Source organism: Corapipo altera, unplaced genomic scaffold (genome assembly GCF_003945725.1).
Source record: "Corapipo altera isolate COAL_440 unplaced genomic scaffold, ASM394572v1 0, whole genome shotgun sequence".
Classification (NCBI taxonomy): Eukaryota; Metazoa; Chordata; class Aves; order Passeriformes; family Pipridae; genus Corapipo; species Corapipo altera.
The window spans coordinates 75,643,797-75,665,013 of NW_020884872.1; the positions used below are offsets into that span (position 1 = coordinate 75,643,797).

The following is a 21,217-nucleotide window of genomic DNA, read 5'->3' on the forward strand; positions in this document are numbered from 1 at the left end:
TAAAGTGTCATGACTTTTTTATTCTTTTTTATAGTCAGTGGAGATATTTCAGTCACGATTAGAAGAAGCTGAAAAAGCTGCATCCAGAAAGGAAAATTATCAAAGAAGTGGAAGGTGGAGGAAAACTGACTATTCAGAAAGTGAGAGAGAGAAGAAAGAACAGCATATTGAAAAGACGACACGAGATGAAGATGATAGAAACAGGAACACGTTTGGGGGCCATACTAGGGAGAAGGATGGCAAGGGATGGGCACAAGAGGACAAAGATTACAAAAGAGGTATGTCAAGAAGAGACCAAGAATGTGGACACAGGAGCATGGACTCCTTATTAAGGGGTTGCAGCTCCAAAGGAGAAAAATACTCCAGTGAAAAACGAAATCAGGAAAAGGGTTCATCTTTAAGCAATATGAAACACAAATTTTTGAAACCCTCTGAAGATGATTCATCATCTTACAGTGCACCTAGACACTACAAGTCAGAGCAGTCCTCTTCCAAACTGCCTGTTCATAGCTCTTTGAGCAGCCGTTTCCAGAAACCTGAAGAGGATACTGCCGTGTGGACCAAAACACACCGTGAAGATAACAATGAGAAATTACTATCTGATCAAAAATCATCAGGTACTAGGGAACAAACTGATGGCAATAGTTGGGAAAGAACTCCAAGTGATGAAAAAGAGAAGTTGCGACAGGAGTACCCAAGCGATATCTCTGAGAAGAAACAGACGTTATCTGACAGTAAAACATCATGCTCTAGGTATTTTATGAACTTCTTTACTTGTTTCTTCTTTGCTGTATTTTTCATGGCAAAGTATACCAGAAACTCTTACCTTCTTTGTGGCAGTATGAGAACTGATCCTATCAGATCTCTTTAGTTTGGAGGAGTCTAGCCTCCAGCTAAGGGCAGCTACAATAGACCACTGCAGAAGTAATGAACACCCCTTACTTGTCCTGTCTCCTCAGCTTATTTGAGAATTGCTAATGCTAGATTATTTTCTGCTTGTTTCTAATGTTAGTTCACACTGCATTAAAATTGGCCTCTTAGGCAAAAAACCTACAAAACAATATCTTAACTGTCGATGAATTTATAAAAGACAAACTTGAAATGTTACAAAATGCTGACTAAAACCTGAAATAATTAATACAGCAGGGATAGGTTTTCCACCTGTGAGATGAATTCACATGCTTAAGTAGAGAAAAATAGAAGGTATTGATTAGAACATGCATTTTGTGTGGGAAAGAGGAAGGATTAATAGGAGTAGGAAGGGAAACATAAACTAATAGGCACTAGGAATTTAATTTTTCCTGACTTGCTTTAGTGAAAGACAGCAAAGAGTAGTAAGGAGAAGTGGTCAGAAAAATAAGTTGTAGAGAACTGACCTTTTGCTCTGCTCAAGGCCTCCTGTTCTCCAGTATTAGCAGCTTGCTGGTTCTCCCAGTAATTTGTCTAGGGTGGTTATTACTGTGAAAGCTTTCCTTCAGATCTTGGCAATAATATGTGGGTGTGTGCAAAAGTATGTTAGTGTCAGGGTGGTTTTAGTTAATTGTTTGGGAAAGCTGGACAAGTAAATAGTCTTGATTGGAGTATGTAAGAAGAATGGTATGATTTAGTTAAAACCAGCATTTGATGAAATATGACCAAATGTAATTCCTTCTTTCTTGTATGCTTATGTCAGTTATGTGCAGAAAACTTCTTATAGTGGGGTTATGAATTTACTTTTAATTATTTGTTGGATTCTAATAAGAAGATACCTTAAAATTGTTTATTTTATTTATAATTGTCCCTATGTGTAGTACTTGCAGATACCTCACTGTGTATTTCCAAAGAAAAAATGTACATGAATGAGTCCTGCATGAGTTACCAGCAACAGGCATCCTAGTCTACACAGTTCTTTATTTATATATATTGGGTATTTTTTCCAGATTTAGCTTGCTATACTTTGATAGAAGCCAATGAAATTTAAATTTTCATTAATAGCAAGAATATAAATTACTTGCGTGATGTTCACTTAATCTAATTTTTTTTTAAAAGCATGAGCTTGAATATATGTAATGGCAGAAGTAGTTCCAAATTCTAGCATGAATAGTTTTGCATAGTATGGGAAATTCCATTCATAAATGTTTGTCATCTCTTGTTTTACTCTGTATTATAGTGTTTGCCTAGGTGCTATTTTGCTGGAAAATGAGAAATAAATTTTTATACCTGTTTTAGTTACTCTGAAAAAAAGGTCTTGTAGCATTAAACCTGTGATGTATGAGACATTATTAGACATTCAAATTTAGCAATCCTCTTTGTTTTCCTTTATATCGTCCAAATAGTTATTGCCCTGAAGTGTCTGGGTTTTACCAGTTAAATGTACTTTGTAAACTTCTCATTAGAATGATTCATGGTATTTCTGAACTGAAGCCTGTGAGACTTCCACTGCTCTTGAGTCCTGATTTGTGCATATTCAGGAGGAAGGTCTCCACAATCCACAGTTGTTTTCCACCTGTCTTGAGGGGTAGGAACGGGGGTGGAGGGTGAGGGGGAAGATGTGGAGCTGGTTGTTGCTTTGTGTGTGTGGTGCGTTGACCCCCAGTAAGCAGCTAAGCAGGTACCCAGCTGCTTGCTTGTTCTCCATTCTGCAGAGGGAATCAGAAGAGCAAAGGGGAGAAAAACTCCTTATTGAATAAAGGCAGTGTAACAAGTGAAGGAAAGGGGCAGCAACACGTGATGCAAAGGCAGTCAGTCACTCACCACCTCTGATGAGCAGCCCAGCTGGTCTTTGAACAGCAGCTATTTTGTAAAGAATGCACTCTCCAACCTTTTTTCCCCTGAGCGTGATGGTACATGGCATGGAATAGCCCCTTGGCTGGTTTGGGTTGGCTGTCCTGGCTGTGACCCTCCCAAGCCTCTGCTCACCCCATCCTGCTTGCTGGGAGTGCACAGTGAGACCCAGAGAAAACCTTGAGGCTGAGTAAGCACTGTTCAGCAACAGCCAAAACAACAGTGTGTTACCAACGCTGTCACCAGTTAAGTCCAAACCACAGCACCATACAGGCTGCTGGTCATGAATGAGTGGTTTAGGGTTGCTCAAAGAATCACCATCAAAGGTATTTGCCAAAATGGTTTTAATATGAATCTACAAAAATGTGACTTAACAAAGTTTGGTGATAAGGTTCACTCTGTTATTTACTACATGAGTGAAACATACAAAGGAAAATTGAGAGAAAATTGGTTTAGAATGATTTACACAGAGACTGAAGACACAAAGGGGTAAGGGAGACCATCTCATTGTGTCATGAGGTTTTGAGTGAACACCCCCTTGCCTTCTAAACTCCTGATGGAGATTGGGTGTGGCTAGGTCCAATCATAGTCTCAGACTTGATGAGCGGTTTATATCTAAAGGATTACATCTGTAATCAGTTAGGATCACCTAAAGAACCACTGTCCAAGATTTCAGCAAAAGGTGATCCTAGTACGATGTTGTAGAAATATCAGTTCACCACAGATGAAATTTTTACATGACTTCTGATACAGCAGCAGTCTGAGCTTTGTTCACAGTTTTAAGATGGATCAGAAGATTTTAACAGTACTTAATCATTGACTAATTTAACATTTTTGAAGTGAGTCAATATGATTTGCTACAATCACAACAGTGACTTAATTATAGATCTGAGATGACAATATTCATCCTATACTGTCTGTAGGGTATTTAAATCAATTCATACACACATGCACACAGACAGAAAGAGATATTTTATAGGGGTATATGTGTATAAATATATAAAGATATATGTATATAAATGTATGAAAGTATGTGTTTTAAGGGTTCCTCGAGTTCAGTGAAATACTTCAAATGTCTTGGAATTCCTCGGTGGGCAAGAGTTGATCCTCAAGGAGGGGAGAATTTTGGCCCAGGCCCCCTTGTCAACTTTCCACCATGGTCCTCCAAGCTTTGCAAACTGGAGAGTTGGCAAGTTCACCACCACAATGCTATGGAAAATGTAAATTCCATCCTAGCCAGACCTAGTAGAACATGTAATTTCTGATACCATTGCCTCAGTATTGTTTTCTTCAAAGAAGCAGCTGCACTATTAGTCTTTTTTTTTTTTTCCTATGTTCAGTAATGGTGATTCACTTTTTTTTTTAATTGCAAATACAAAAACCTGTACCTTTTAGCTTTTGGTTGCCACATGTAGTAAGTGCAATGCTAATTGTAACTGGACAAAGCTGGAGATTTTGGGAAATGAAATTGTGTACGGAAGTGGTTTGCTTATTCAAGTTCAAAAAATTCAATTATTATGATAGAAGTGATAATTCTTTTCCTCACAAAAGAGGAATAAGCATAGGAACTGTTTAGCTGATATTTTCTTTTGCATGTGTTTTCTGTTTTAGTACTATTAAATCTAATTGCACATCTTCTTTGATATTTTAATTGTATTTCTTAGCCAATACAATTACTGAGCTGACGTATTAGTAAAGTGGAGATTACTTAGGCTTGGAAAACCATATAGCCCTTGCTTACTGATTTAACTTATTTCCAAGTTCCTTTAAGCTGACTCTTAACTTCAGAGATTTTGTGTGTTTGAAATACCGAATGACCTGTCTTCCTATTCCATTCAGTGAGAATTGTCTTTTTTTTTTTCATAGAATGTTGTAGAAAATTCTGACTTTTGGAACATTTCAGGTTTCAATATGTGCAGTAGTTACCTGTTGGAAATAATTGATAAACTGCTGCTTTCTTTTTCTTGCTAGTTTCTACAAGTTTCAAGACTTGTAATACATGTCCTTTTTCAGTGGTGTTGTCAGTCAGTTGCAAGAAGTGAATCTTCTTTCAGGTGAAGGCTTGAATTAAAAGGTGTTTCTGGTTCAGTTCTTTCTCTCTCATGCTGAAAATATAGCTCTTAAGTTTTATCTCTTCTAAAGCACAGAGGAAGTTTCTTCAGCCTATAAATCAAAGTGTTTTGGGCAGTAGTATGATACAGATTAATTAGAAGTGCTGATTGGATGTCCAAGGGGTCTTCCCAGAGGAAAAGTCCATCAGCTAGTGTTTGCTGGAAGTCACACTTAATAATGTGACTGCTTCAAAGTTTAATTTGAGACAAGATAAAAAGCAAATCAAAACAATTTCTCAAGTCTCAAAAAGTTCAGACAATGACTCAAGCCCTAGCACCTTAAAAAAAGCATATATGAAGTAATAAACACCTTTCTTCCCTTTATTTAAATAGTTTCCTTGGTATTGAAAAATATAGGTTAAGGAAAAGTGAGAAGGTAAGCTTTGAGGGTTTTGTTTCTGGTGAAGTTAAGGTATATTTTGCTGAGTTTTTGAGTTCTGAATTAGGGGTCTTGAAAACAAAGAAAAGCAACATTGGTAATTTTCTCAGGACTGGGGAGACCTGGCAGTTAAAGATGACACCATCTTCAAGTTTTCCCATTCTTCAAATCTGACAGGGTTTAACTATATCAAGTAGTGGGTGAATTCTCTTTCTAATAGCAGGAACAAATATCATAACTGTATTCTTATGTCTCTTTTGTGTTAGATGTTTTACTTTTAGAATTAGTTGGTTTTAGTCTTTCCTAGAGTTAGAGAACAAGAGCCAAACTTGTTTGATGCCTCTTTGCAATATTTCTTAGAGAACTTTATTTATTTATAAGAACTCCTATGCTGACCTTTTAATATTAAAATTAAAATACAGTACTGTTTATCACTAGCTGTGACTTCCTGAGAGATACTTATTTTTAAAATGCTACCAGTTAATTTTCCATGGAAACTCTGCTGTATCAGCCATAACATGTTCAGAAGCAGAGATTGTACTGAGAGCAGATAAGTATGGGAAAATAAGTAGTTTTCAAGAGATGGAAGACCACTTTGGCTAACAGGAAGACAACTCAGAAAAGGGCAGTTTTGCTGAGAAGTAAAAGCATGGCCAAAGCCAGAAAAGAGAATTAGAATGGGTTGAAATAACTTTCTGTTCCTCTTTCCCTTACTTTTTGCCTGCTTATACCTGCTACTGTCTCTTTGACTGTTTTGTCGTGCTGGGAAAATGTTCATAGATCTTTTCATTTTAATTGATCTCAAAAGTAAAAGGAAACAAGCTTCATAAAAATTTTATTCAAGCTCTTTGGCTTCAGAGTCCTTGGCAACTTCTGACTGCAAATACATTTTTATATGTTGTTTTCAATTATTTTGACAGTACGAGCATATGTACCAGTATAGTAGGCAAATAATACTTAATTACACGGGTGAATACTGCAGTGTTTTTCTGTGGGTTTAGTGCAGCTGGTGTTTTACAGATCATCAAAGGATGAGCCGCCTCTGGTCCTTAGTGAAGAGGAGATGAACAGACTGGGAGCGAGGATTGTGAAAGCAGAACTCATGGGAGACATGGTAATGTCTTTGAAAAACTGTCATGATTTACTGCAATTTTTCTTTAGAGCTCACAGTGATTTAATTGTTTTGGTTTCTTTTTTTTTTTTTTAAAGGTTATTGATTCAAGGTAATAAAGACCTGCGGAATTTGGTAGGGTTTGAAGATACTGCAAAAGTAACTTTTGCTTTAAATGCAATGGTTTATAGACTAGAGTAGAGCATTCAGATCCCTAGGCTTTGTAGAATAAGCAGCATACCCAAACCCAATTGTTCTCTGCCTTTTTTATAGTATTTTATATCTTTTTATTAGAAAGGGAGCAGGTGAAAACTACAGAGCTCCCTGTCTATGTTACAAGGTAGACAGTTTCTGGAGCTTTTCTTGTTTAATCAGCTTTGTCACAAGTAGGTCCTTGTGGTTCATGGCTCTGCTCTATAAGCATGCTTATTAATTATGGTATGGAGATATAAAACTGAAAGGAACTGCATAGGCCATTGCATCCAGCTCAGCATTGAGAACAACTGTAGTTGTTTCAAACAATGTTTTGTGGTCAGCTCCACAAAATGCCTACCCTCAATGACACCGGGTCTCCTGTTTAGTGTTGCTTTAGGAGGCTTGTTTCATTCAGCAAGCTGATCCTGAAGGATCAAGAATTTCACTCTTTTGGAACACTCTAAACTCTGGAAGTATATACATATATATATTTTTTATTACACTAAACATGGCTATAATGAGTTAATTCCATTCAGTAGTACTGTCTGGAAGTTTCAGTTATAAAAAGGTAGTAGTCTGTTAGTTTTTAAGCTGTGTTTTTAAGTGCTTGCTCTGAATAGCTACTCTTAAGAAACTTTTTTCTTAGTTTTTAGAAGCAAATCCTATCACTGTGGGCCTTTGTATCTTTTTTTTTAAGATTAATTTTTACTGCACCTGTTTAGTTTGCCTCTCGTGTCACAATATTTGCACCAAATCTGCATCACGAAGAAGTAATAAATAAGTATGACTTCAACAGCTAAATTAGTATTCCCTGAGAGCTATTGATTCATTGATTTGTGGGAAGTTTTAGGATGTTTTGGCATTGTTGCTGGATTTGGACATGCTGTCCATATTTTATAAACATTTTCTTTTCAAACCAGTTTTATGTTATGAATTCTTCTCCCACAGACTTTAGGCATAGATGTGTGTATGTAGCTTTACAGTATTTCAACAGCTATACCTTTTCTTTCAAATTCTGTCCATTTGAAATCTTATTAACTTCAAACATGAATTAAAAGTAACTTCAAGTAATGTATTTCCTACTAAGATATAATGAGTGTTAATGATTTAAAAAGATATCTCCATGTTTTAATCTGTAGTTTTCCTAGTTAATATTAAGAAAATACACTACTGAAGAAAAATATATTTATGAATGTAATTGTGTGATAGGTTTGTGAGGTACTGGTGTAGTCACTTAAGATATTGCTTTAGTATGTAAGACTTTTTCCTACAAGGGAAAATGGTTGAAGCTATCTATACACTAGTTGCAAAAGTGCTGGGGAGGGGAAAGTTTTCCAAAGACCTTCAGGGAGATTAGCAAAATTTGTAGACTTTTTTTCTTCCCTTTCTGCTTAGCTTCAATAGTATTGCCCAAACAGAAGCTTGGGTGCAAATGTTGGGGGAGGGGGTGTCCCACCTGACAGTAACTGAATATGAGTAATTTGACAAAAAATATACAGTGTTCTGCAGGGAGAGTATAACAACAGTATAAATAATAAAAAAACTAATCCTTGCCTTGTTTTGTTTTAAATATTATTCATGGTCTTCCTCTGATCAGATTGAAAATGCAGCTTGTTTAAACAAGTTCATCCCCACACACCAGAACAAGTGGTTATGTAACAGCATGGCTGGAGCTCAAGGTTGACAGTGTGCGACAAATGAATTCTGAATCTGTTTTTGTACTGACTTGCTGCTTGGTGTTGACCAAATGACTTAGTTTTGGGGTGGCAAGTATGGGCATGCTTGTTGGAGTCCGATCAATGGAACTGGCAAAGGGGTCAGAGTATAAGTGGTTCTGTTTCATGTAGGTTGATGGGTTGCCACCTGGCAATTCTTAGCAGTCTATATTCTAAAATACTTGTATTTATTTAATAAACAGATGGTTGAGGGAGCAGGACCAGCAGAAACAATTCACACAAGATTGTAAATGGTTCTCATATTTCACCTTTTGTACATTTTAATACTCAAAATAAGGTCTTAAGTGCAAAGGTTGGACATGCAGTGTGGGGAGATGTGAAACTGCATTGCAAAAATGTCTGAGAGATGTTTCCCTAGACCCATTGCTTGCATGTGTGTGTATAAATGTGTATGTGTGTATATGTAAAAAAAAATAAAAGGATACGTAGGATAACCTGGAAAGGTTATACACCTGATGTGTTCGAGCTTCCATATTTAGCTGTCTATACATAAAGTAATATTTATGCTTAGCATTTATTAGTAAAAAAAAGCATTTCTTAGTATAAGATACTAATGTTTAAGGATACTTTTTCTGCTCTTTTTATGGCAATTCATACTTCTATACTTCAGATACTTTTATTCTGAACATTTTTTTAAAATTTTTTATCCAGTAAAGAATTGTGTAAATTGTATTGACATGTCTTATTTAGTCTTTTGTGTCACTAGAGTTTAAATAATAATTTCAAAACACAAAAAAATGGAATGAATAGTTTATTCCGATATAAAGGTCTCTTAAAAGTTTCAGATGGTTATACTAATGGAGTATAATCACTTTCTTTGAAGGAACTGGCTTCAAAACTTCAGGCAGAACTTGACCATGCTCGCAAGTTGAGAGAGACTCAAAGACAGATTCCAGCAAAGGCTGGCAAAGAGGTAAGGGGGAAAATATTCTTCTTTTTTTTTTTTGCACTAAAACAGTGGTATGATACAAGTAGCAGTTGAATTAGAGAAGATCAGATGTACTTAGGAAAATTAGAAAATGTGACCAGGTGAGTTACTGTTCAAATTAAATTGTGCCTTTTGTTGGCAAACAAAACTATCTCCATTGTACCTTATCCACTTCTATGGGATTTTTTTACTGGTAATAATTTTCTCAGCAAGGATATGTATCTTCCATTAAAAATGAAACTGCTATGTGTTGTGTTGTTGACTGTACTGGCTGTTAAATAACTGTAATGCCTCTGAAGAAGCTGGCATTTTACATGTAACTCCTTTTGAAGGGTGGTATTCGAGAAACAGATAGTAAACGTCTTCCATACCAACACTGATACGGCTACAAGGAAATATGGTTAATATCTCAAGTTATGAGTTCTGTCTTCATGATGGAGACAAAACTTTAGGCAAGAACTAATGTTCTTGTTTAATTTGACCCCAGTCCCACAATGAAAATTCATCTGCAAGTGATCTGTGTTTGAAAAGCCACTCACTTTTTTCTTTTCTAAAAGGCTTCATGTCAGACCTCATATGTTGACTAGTATTTCTCCAGTCTTTAGAAGGCAAACTGAACTGGAAGTTAATGTGTGGCCTCTTGCTGACTACCTTGTGGCAATAGGATTAAAGTCTCAGACTTTGAATTCACAAGAATTTAAAGATACAAAAGCTCTGTGTACATAGACTGCTTCATTGCAGTGCAATTCTTGGGCATGTTTTTATGTATATATATACAAAAACCTGCATAAAGCGGATTGGAGTTGTGTAATTACATAGGAAAAATCCATTCAGATTTTAAAATTAGAAAGTAGAGAGAGTGTTATGGATGGGCCTCAAAAATTGGTGGATACCTGTTTCTTAGAAACTGAGTCAAGAATAACAGTTTTGGTCAGCCCTGGTCTTAACCACAGTCTGATTTTTATCTCAATTAAATTAGAGCATATTTAAAACTAATAGTATGTAGTCATTTCAAAAGTACCAAATATAAATATTTTTGAATATGCCTTACCTGTGCCTGTTTCCTGGCTTCTTCTGGCCTATATTACATGGCTTTTGAGGATGAGCAGTCCAGCAGGAGGATGAGCAGTCCAGCAGAGCTGTCAGTTACTCTGTCCTAAGTCCTGTCTTTGTGATAGTGCCAGGATAGTCTTACTGGTTTTACAGCTTCCAACTTTTGGACTGCTGGATCACAAGCAGAATGTACTTGGTACTCCTGTGTATCAAGGGCCAGCTATATCACTCTGTGTGTCTAAACAGCCCAGATGTTCAGAAACCATCTCATAACAGAAGAGAAGCTGATTTGTGAAGGACTGTTTGATTCTGTACGAATCAGCCTTTCCATGGCATTGACCACCCAACTGATGGACTCAGCCAGTTCAGACAGATGTATTACAAGTGGGATACCTGAAGCAGTTTTCACAGAAATGGTTTTCCAAATGGGTGTCCCATAGATCCCAAAGTCTGATAGCTTTGCCTCCACTACCAATAACAAACATGTTTCAGGGAGGTCTCTCTCTGCTTCCTTGGAGCTGCATGGCCAATGTCATTCTGGGAGGTCCTGAAATGTGGCTTTGCCTTATTTTAATTTCTGTTGAGAGAACTGGGAAGATAAATCAGGAAGCAGTGAAGGCAATTTTGAATGCATCTCCCTAGGAAGGTTTTTTTCTTTTTGATTAATTGGACATGGATCAATTTCCCAATTCAGTTCACTGTGGGACTGAGTGAAGACACATGTAGAGGGGTGTATGAGTGGCTGGAGTTGGTACAGAGGACAGGATCAATTCTTTTGGCAGTGGTGCTGGTTTGTTCTGCCTCAAGGTGATCAAGAAACTATAGACTTAAGGGACTGTGAAGTGTTAGCTTAAATCCTGGTTTTAATTTATTTATTTTTGTTTGTAAGTGACACTAAAGGCAAATCTAGCTTTTACAGTGTGACTTAGTGACTAGTTTTGTAGTTTTTTTGACTTAGACAGGAATTTTACCCCAAGCAACCCCAAAAATATGGTTTTGAAGTACAGTTTTCAAAAACGAGTGAAGTATCTATTAATGAAATTAGGGGTCTTGATGGGTATTGTACTTAAATACTTCAGTCATGTGTATACATATGCAAAGATTCTTCTAAAATGATTAATTAAAATGTAGATTGTGTTTGTTTTTCTTTAAGTTGGAGCAGGAGGTAACCTGCAGAGTCTATGGAAATGAAAAAACTTTTGATTTCATTTGTTATAGAATGATGCATATTTTGAGATGCTTATGTCTACTTTATCATGGACATTTTGACTGAGCCCTAGTGAAACCGTGTAAAGAGAATGCTGCTGTGTTTCTGAGTAAGGATAGGTGATGAAAATGAGTACTTATTGAATGTAAGGACACAGCAGAAAATTGTGGAGACTTCAGCATTTAGAAAATAACTTTCATGTGTTCATAGTTTACCTCTCAAGTACAGTTTATATTTCTGTTACCTGAGAGTGCTACACAACTCTAGATTTGAATACAGTAGTTATGAGGATGCCACCTCTGCCATGTGTCAGTACTAATCACAACTGATGTAATTTGTGCTTTTGTTCAGTCTTTTTATTTAACAAAATATATCTGAAACATTAACACTCCTTCACGGCACATAATTTGCAGTGGTTTTTGGTAGTACAAAAATTGGGAGGTAAAAACTTAAATGAGGAAGAGGCAGAATATAGAATATATCAGTTGGAAGGGACTTACAGTGGTCACCTAGTCCAACAGCATGATGGTGAATGAATATAGTATATAAGAGTATGCATCTTTTAAAATTGTTTTCAGTCCTAAATGAAGTATGATTTAGAAAAAAGCTTCTCAACCCTAAGTCTGTTTCTGTGTTCCATAGCACTTAATTAGTATGCAGGAAACAGAAAGCAGTGTCTGCTGAGCAAATGCTAGAGACAACTCTCAGTAATGATGAATTGCATTCAAAATACAAAATCAATACAAAATTAAATGAAAACTAGAAGGTGGTACTTTAAGCAAAATAGCACGATAGAGGATATACTATCATGGTATCACGGAGTATTTAAAAGAAGAGAATTCTGAAAAATGGAAACAAATACTGGCTTTTCTGTCATGCTTTTGAGAATATGTAAGGAAAATATGAATTATTTTAGCATAGCAAATCTTCGTTTGAATAACTGAGTTTTCTATGGAAGTCTGTCAGCCCTTGGTCTAGTATGATTGATTTAATAAATATATTTAAAGCATAGGGAATAAAACAGTGATTGAAAGATATATATATATATATATATATGTATACACTCTCTCTCTCTCAAATGTATTCCTCAGGATAGAGGAAAAAAATCAGAAAAAAATTTAAAGTTTTTCTACTGAAGAGTATGTAGTGTTTCTGATATGCCTCTTGAGCATAGAAGAGATCTGTAGGCAATTGTCTTGAATTTTGGCAGGCACAGCATTTCACTTATTGGAGGCATCTCACTGATATGATGCTTCTTTAAAAGAGAAAACTCCTTCTAGGCTACCTGTTGCATCTGTAAGAGTAAGAGTCTCCAGTCCATTGCTTGTACGTCTCAGGTAGAAAAAATTTATAGTGTAAGGAAAAGTTAATTTAGCAAGTTTTATGGCATAAGTAGGGCTCGTCTTTTAGTGAAAACCTTCACAATATTAAGAGCTTCACGTACTTCAAATGCTTCTGTTATTTTTATTTATTATGCTTTTTGAGTATAAAGATGATTAGGTTTCCAACATGTCTTATCTGAACACAAATTTTGATGTATTGAAGGTCTGATATTTAATTTGGATCCCTGAGATGCATTAGAGTCCAGACTGAGGGAGAATTCTAAGGAAGCTAGCTCAGTATATATGATTTTTTAAAAATTCTTTTTGAAGAGCTAACACTATTTTTCAAAAAGGAAACTGAATACAACAGTTTGGCTTATATCTCAAATCCTATTTATAATAAAAATTACATCTGTTGCATACCATTACGTACAGTTCTTCATTAGGAGACACAGGATGGAACATGCTGGATCTTTATCCGGAGAAACTAATTGCAGCGCAGATAATGTCCTTGTTTTCAAGAATGACCTTTTCACAAATAGCTTAAAGATGACAATGATTCCTTGGAAAAAGAGAGAGTTATCTATAAGTACAGTGGGGTGTGTGTGTACATGTGTGTTTGTATATATGTGTGTATACATGTAAAATTTAAATGGTAATTAATACTTTGGAGTAGGAGGTGAAAGAAAGAAGGAAACTAATCAGTGCTTTTGATGTGAGGGGTTTTTTTAATTTTAAAAAATCCCTAACCAAAGCTAAACAAACACAAAAAAAAAAGGCAAAACCAACTTACCCTGAAAATTAACATTCAAAATTGCAGGTGTGCCAGGATGTTTAATTTTAGGTTTAGGAATGGTGACTATAAACACAGATGTTTTTCTACAATAAAAATATTTGGTTGTCAAAATTTACCTGTAATATACTTTAATAACAGATGGTTGAGTGGCTTTTCATTCTGACTTAACCAATGCAAAACTTAAATACAGTTGAAGTAATGCTTATAGACTTACAATATATAAAGAGTCCTTTAAAAACTATTTAAAACTGCTTTGCAAGAAAGTATAGTTAGATCGTTCTATAAAAACTAGAAAGATGGGGATTAATGACCCTCACTAAATGCACAATAAAAATCTCTGATTTTATTTGGAACTTCAGATGGTGGGGAGATACAGCAACAGATGGCTCATGGTCTGTTTACTCTCAGGTGTTTTTAGCTCATAATGTCTGATTCCTGGTGTTCCATCACACTTGAATCTTGTGTGCAAGATGGCTGTGCCATTCTTCAGCAAAAGTTTGTGTTTTCCATGTGGAGTTGACTAGCTCTAACTGGAACAGGGAATAATGACGTGGGTATACTGCTGCATAACAGCTTTAATATCATTAGTGCATACTTTTTAAAAATAGTAGGTATATGCAGTTATTGGTGAGTGTATTTCCTGGACACTCTTGTTGATGTCAGTAAGAGAAGATTACACAATTATTCATAAGACAAAAACATATTAAGACAAAGTGGTTTAGCTTCCTGAATGTAATTTATAGGAAATTGGCTTTTGCAATTAAAAAGTATTGGAGAAATTGTATCAATAAATGATGTAAAACAGCTTATGGTTTCAGTACACGTAAAAAGTATGAAAGGGCAGGGTGGATAAAACTTTGTGGAGTTCAAACTGACAATACAAAAGCTTGGAAATATGCTTTGACACCAGAGGCAGCAGCCGTATCCAAGTGCCATGCAGCACTTGCAGCTGATGGCATCATTTTTTCTGGCTCTGTTTTTCTCCTAACACCATGTTAAATTTCTGTATATTTTTACTGCTGTCTAGAGCCATCTAGTCATTACTTTTTTGTTTTTTTCAAGTTTTCTTGCATCTCATACCTACAGTGGCATATTGATGGTATGGCTAAGTGTCTAACCATTTCAAGTGTAGCTAACAATTTCAAATATCAGACTTCATCTTTAGATGGTTTTTTTGAAGTTGTATTTGCAAGGTTATGTTGCTTCTTGATATCCAGTATTACTGTTAAGTTAGACTTAATTGCTTTAGTTTTCCCCATTACTGGAGGCATCACTGGACCAGGCTCATTATAAGTTACTTCCTCAGGCTGGCAGGATGAGTCCTACTGAATTTGATTTGAGGTTTGTGTGTGTGTCCGTTCTGCTTACAAGATATTATTCTGATCACCCTATCGTAGAGATGCTTTAGGAAAATAAACATTCAGTGCAAATAGAAAGATTTTTGAATGCAGGGATGATTGGACACATTTTATAAAGAGGAGATTAATAAGAAGGTCATGTTGTTTATTTTGAGTAATACACAGTTTTGCTAAAATACTCTTTTCATAATATAAGAACAAAGAATTGGCGGGCAACTGATTTTATATCAGTAAGAACAAATTAAGTTTTTTGCATAACATGTTATTAACATGTGTCACTCACTGACTGGGGGAGAGAAAGGATAAAGACTTAATCCTTTTCCATGGTTTGGAGTTTTTGGAGTTTTTTAGTTGTATGTTTTATACACAAATGAAGCACTACCTGATACTCTTCTGTAGAACAGTTCACTTCTGTGTTACAGCCTGCATTGGATTTTCTAATGCTTCTCTCCACTATATTAAGTACAAGATCCTGAATATGGCAGATTGACTTCCTGATCTTCTAAAACCTTCTTAAAATCCCATTTCTATATTAGCTTAATACCTTTTGAAGTTGTAATAGTAATTCTTATTAATGTGTTCGCTGAGTCTTTCTGGGAATACTAAATTTTTAACCTAGTTAGAAGTTTGCTCTTACTTTCCTTCCTCTTATAGTTTTTTTTCTGCTATAAGAAACTCAGATGAAAGACACAACTTTTATACAACGGACTACTGTTAAAGACTTTGGACCGTTTTAATTTCATCTTGCTGTGAGATTCAAACCTCAATCTTGCTATGGATTATGGTCTACCTACTGGTTTTGTAAGCGTTACCTTGAAGGTTACGGTGCCATTATTCACAACAAATGTCAGAGCCTGAAGGGTAACTTAAATGCTTTGAAACCTGGTACGTGGGGACTCCAGGTAGTGACTACATCAACTCCTCAGTGATGAGACCTGCTGCTCTTACAAATAGCCAGCACAGAAGGAGGCAGACTGCTCCTTCGGATTGGATCATCCATCTGATAACTGTGGTGATCTTGTGTGAGTGCAACCCGAGAACCTAACAGAGGGGTAATTGAAATGGGAGGGGAAGGAGCAATGGAAAAGAACAGGAGACAGTGGATGGAAGAAATAGCTGCGTCCATTACTCTGAGAAGTGCTAGATGCCTTCTAGACACTTAGTTAATATTATAACATAAGGACAGACTTTTCTAGACAGGAATAAGACAATATTCAAACAATTTCCAGTGGCCAAAGACTGTAAGAGAAAGGAAACAGGTGGCGTACTTAGTGCAGCATCTGATTTTTCCCTATAAAGTATTTGGTTGTGGAAGTTTGTTCCTTGCTGAAGGTTATTGCTGAGCTTTGTTATTCCTTCATTACACTGTACTTGTATACCACTTGAGTGTAGCTCCTGGTAAACATTTGCAGACAGCTCTCAGTTCATGCAGCATCCAGCTTTTTGTTGGCTCAGTAATTAAAAAAAAGTTTGTTTTTTTCTGGCTCTGGTTGTTCCCTATCCCACAATATACTGACTCTTAAAATGTATTTTATTCCCTTTAGCTAACAGCATTAAAAAGCAGTTCTAATTGAGTAGATCCTATCTGAGATGTTTGGCCTGATTACTCCCTTTGTTCATCTACTCCAGTGTCTCAAATTAAGCTATACACCTAGTGTGGCAGAGCTTTTCTACTTCGTCCTGCTGGATTATGGAACAGGCAGCATCTCTGGAGAGTTCAAAAATCTTTTTCAGAACTGCATTTTATTTATTTATGTATTTAATTTAAAGCTTTTATCTTTCAAAACCAGACTTGCTGTCTTTGTTTTGTTCGGTTGGGTGTTAATTGCTCTATAGTGGTTTGTACATTTGGTGAGAACAACTGTGTACTTTACATATTTAATTGGCCTGAAGTAAAAATTCATGTTCCTTAATTAATGGCAACAATGTTCATTTCAGACTGTAAATTATATTGTTAGTTTAACAGTCATCATAAGATTCAAGGATAGTGGCTAAGCCTCTTCTCCAGTTTCAACTTTAACATTTAACAACATGTATCATATTTCAAGTACTTTAATATATATTTTTAAAGCTATGTTATATTTATATTAATAGAGGTATTATTTATCTGATGATAATTATGAAAGAGTAATTATTATTTCACAATCACCATATAGGTGTTAGTTACCATATACCATGTCATATACTCATAGGAATGCAAATATAGAAATGTGTAAAGAAAATATCAACAGATAAAATGAGAGCAGTAAGTAACTTTTGCAGTTAGATTGGTATCCACACTCCTTTACATCCTTCAGAAAAGTCTGTTACTTCTGTGAGTCATGGCTTTTTTCCTGCAAAGGCTCTGTCACAGTATGCCGTATTTGTTCAAGTGTAGAGGAATTTGGGTTTTTATTATACTTGTGTGAGCTTGTCCATTACATTGCCCTTGAATTCCCAAAATCAGCCTTTGGCACATTTTTAAGGGTTTGTATCGGATTTGTCACTTTCCATTATTTTTGTACTGAGACCTATTTAAAGGATGTAATGCATGTGGAAGAATGTGGACATTATATATTGGAATTCATTTATGGGAGCCCTGGTGAAAATCATTGCTTCATGGCAGCTTGCTTGAGAACTCCTTTTACTGATATTTCAGTTTAAAGATGATTTATAAAGTTTATTCTGTTTATTTATTTTTTTTAAAGGTTGTTGAATAGAAAAGTCTTATGTTTAGAATGCAAATAATTAATTTATTATTAAAATTTCATCTGATAATGCTATAACTATTTGAACGTCTTTTGTTTTCTACCAGAAAGCTTTCTGCTTCTGATGTGTTTAGAAATAGCTTTAGTAATTATTGTTAGTAAGATCCTCCTAAAAATCAAATTTTGCCTTACCTTTTTATGTTAATATAATTAGTGTCTGTTGTTATGTTGTGTTTTTAATTCAGTTCTATTTAGACAGGATTCTGACTTCTGAAGGATGTCTTTACCTCTAATAACATCTTTAATTTTCTGAATAATCATGCCTGTCATGGATCCGTTGGATTCATCTCAGTTCCTAGTATGCTAAACTATTAGTCTCTAATAAGACTGCACTTTGTTTTCATTCTGTCCGTAATTAGTTGATCCTTTTGTCTGCTCCTTTTAATTTCTCTTTGATGGACAACTTCTATTTTTTCATACTTTGTATTCTAAAGCTAAAAATTAATTTTTTTCCTTTTCTCTGGAAAATTAAATCTGAATATGTTATGGTCAGTATTGCATGCTTTGTGTCAGGACTCAGGAGTCTTTGAAATTAGGGGGAAAAAACCCCCAAGCCCCATAAAATACAAAATACCTTGCCAGCTGTAGAGTTCTGACGCAAAGAATTCAGTATGTGTTATATCTACTGCCCCCTACCCCACTCCTATTTCTGTCTCCACTCATTCTGTGGTTCAGATCCAGAAAATACTCTTCTACTGCCTTTATGTTAGTGTGTTGGCATGTAGAAATGAGAAGAAAAAATGGAAAATCAGATATTGTTAGGATCTAATGTTTTGGAGCCTGTCTTCAAAGGCAGATAAAAAAGTCCGACATGTAGAACACCTTGTGAATTCCATTGATTTTTGGAAACTAACAGCTTGCACATTCCTTTTTGAAACGTCTGTATTTTAAGAATTTTAGTGAAGACAAATCTTGTGTTGGATGACTTTAAAAGGAATTAGATGCTTGTAAGTTGACTTAAGAATCTGATATTTACTGTTCTTTGTCGTTGTTGAAGCACTGCTGTTGTAATGTCTATTGGTGAATAATCTAACAAGTAACCATTTCTGAGGGATCCTGTGTATGTGAAGTCCTCACTCAGGCATGTCTTTCCACTCATTGAACTCCTGTTACCTGCTGCCCCATGTGTGGATTTGACCAGTCCTCTTGGGAGAGCTGCTGGATCCCTGTTTGGCCACGTGGGCATTGTAGGTTTGGGACAAGGTGGTGTTTTTCCTCTAGAAAGATCTGTTTCATTTCAAACTAATTAGCAATGCTCTGGATTTTTGAGTTTTCACTGCAATATCTGTGGTTATGTCTTCAGCTTCCAAACTGAAGAGAGAACTTTGGCTTACCTAGGCAGCTTTTTGGTCCATAAGTTCTACCTTCGTCAGCTTGGAAAGATAGATTTTTCTTGGAAAAATGTAATTAAACCATTGAAACTATCATACTTCAGTATCTACAGATTTTTCAGACTTTATTTGGGTTTCTGGGATAAGCTTTGCTTAGTCAAAGATGGCAGGTATAAAGCAGTCTGGTAGAAAATAGCTTCAAATTGAGATTAATGCAGTTGTTTATAAGAGTTGACAAAGGCTGTCCTAATATCATCAGATTTAGTAGTGACCCCATTATGTGCTCTAATTTGATCATCTGATTTAACTAAACATCTTTGGAGAGTAATCAGGAAGTTCTCAGGCTTTAAAAATATTTTTTTAATTATTCTTAATATTTTAGAAAATTAAATACTTTTCTGGTGCAGAATTTCTACCTTTTCTTCATATGTGTGTGTATATATATATCTTTAGGTAAGTTTGAGAACACTTCTGTGAAATGGGGGCCCTATGAAGGGCCTTCCATGAGAACTGGTTCTGTAATATTTTGTGTGACTGGGGTGAAGGTGGTCATTCTGTTCCCCAGGTGTTTCTTTACTTTTTTGAAGATGACTGTATACATTCACCTTTTTCCAAGAGCATCCACTGCTACTCCTCAGATGTGATTGGGAGAGACCTCTTTTCCCATGTGATATATGCATCCCATCTAGCTCCCTAAGCTGGCACATTTCAAGTTGCTTACCTGGGCCTCAAGTTGATCCTTCTGTCAGGTGTACTTCTGTCCTCCAAGCTCTACTGGGAGGCACTGAGGCCTGAGAAGCCCAAGGGCAGACTTTGCTGGTAAGGACTGGCAAAGATATTGAGTCTCTTAACCTCTTCCATGGCCTTTCCTCTCTCAACAGCAGAGCTCTGTTGTCCTTGCTTGTAGGTGAATATCCAGTATGCTCATAGAATCCCTTTTTGTTTTTTTCCATCTCTTGCTAGTTTCGTCTTCAGCTGTGGTTTCTATTCTATGCCTGTATGCCTGGAAAGTGCTTCTGGGGTCCTCCTGGGTAACTTCTCAGATTTCACCTTGTGTAAGCTTCCTTATTGCTTTCTGAGTTTTGTCTGAAGTTCCCCATTTAGCCAAGTGGGGATAGCAGATGAAATGTCCCTTCTCATCCTCTGTGGGGGTTTTCCTTGAAGATCAACCAGCTTTTTCTGACAGCTTGACATTGATGACCATTGCTCATGAAATCCAGCCAAGCAGATCCCTGAATAAGTTGAAGTCCGTTTTTCTATAATCCAGGATTATTCTTCCTTTGTTCTGTTTCTTGCCTTACTCACTTTCCTTAGAATCTTAAGCTCCACTATCTTGTTGCTGTAGCCAAAGGAGTGACTGACTTCCACATCCCTGATTAGGCTATTTTTTTTTAAATTTATGAGTAGAAAATTCAGAAGAGCACTCTTAGTTAATTTGTTTGGCATTTGTCCTCAGTGCTTTTGAAATCTGTACTGCTTGTGCCCTACTGAGTTGCTCTTCCAGCAGATGAACTGGTAGTTCTATTCCACCCTGAGGATCAAGGGTAAATGTGTGAAAGCTTCCCTTGTTGCCCTGTCTTATGTGTGCCTCTTACCTCACATCTCCAGCACCTCAAGAGTTTGGTTTAAGTTTAGAAGCTACCCTGCTCATGATTTCCAAGTTTCTTTTGGTATGTAGATGCTGTAATTAAATACATGTGCAATTTATGTGAGATTGAATGAGTTTACCATCCAAAAGCAAATTACTTATTTGACATAGGTCAGGTGAATGCTTGTTATTGTTTCCATATATTTTGGCACACAAACAGATGATTTAAATGTTGTCATTTCTGCCTCAGGCTACAATTTAACTTGACCTAAATAATAAATGTACATCTATTTATCTGTTTCTTCATCACCATAGAGAGAGACACTTGTGTTGAGCTCTTTGTATTTCCTATTTTGCATATCCTACAATCAAGATTTAAAAAATCTCAGTATTACAGTGTGTTAACAATGACAGGAAACAAAAGTGTGATCTGATGGAATGTGTTGAAAACCAATAGCTAAGGTTTTGGCTAGTTTATTAGCAAAGTTTTGAAATGAAAAAAACCATTAAACACAGAAAAACTCCTTTTCAGATGGTTTTCGGGAATACACTCTTATAAAGATGGTGTGGTATATCAATTCAATATTATCTG

General features: G+C 36.0%; 1 protein-coding gene across 1 annotated transcript in view; it reads left to right on the top strand.

Annotated features, from left to right (window-relative positions):
- Positions 1–21,217, top strand: part of CWF19L2 (CWF19 like cell cycle control factor 2) — a 71,277-nt gene that overhangs the window by 18,947 nt on the left and 31,113 nt on the right. Inside the window, exons 8-10 of the mRNA XM_027663159.1 lie at positions 35–753; positions 6,274–6,367; positions 9,119–9,208. Of these exons, the coding sequence (XP_027518960.1) occupies positions 35–753; positions 6,274–6,367; positions 9,119–9,208 (903 nt within the window). The remainder of the gene's footprint in view (positions 1–34; positions 754–6,273; positions 6,368–9,118; positions 9,209–21,217) is intronic.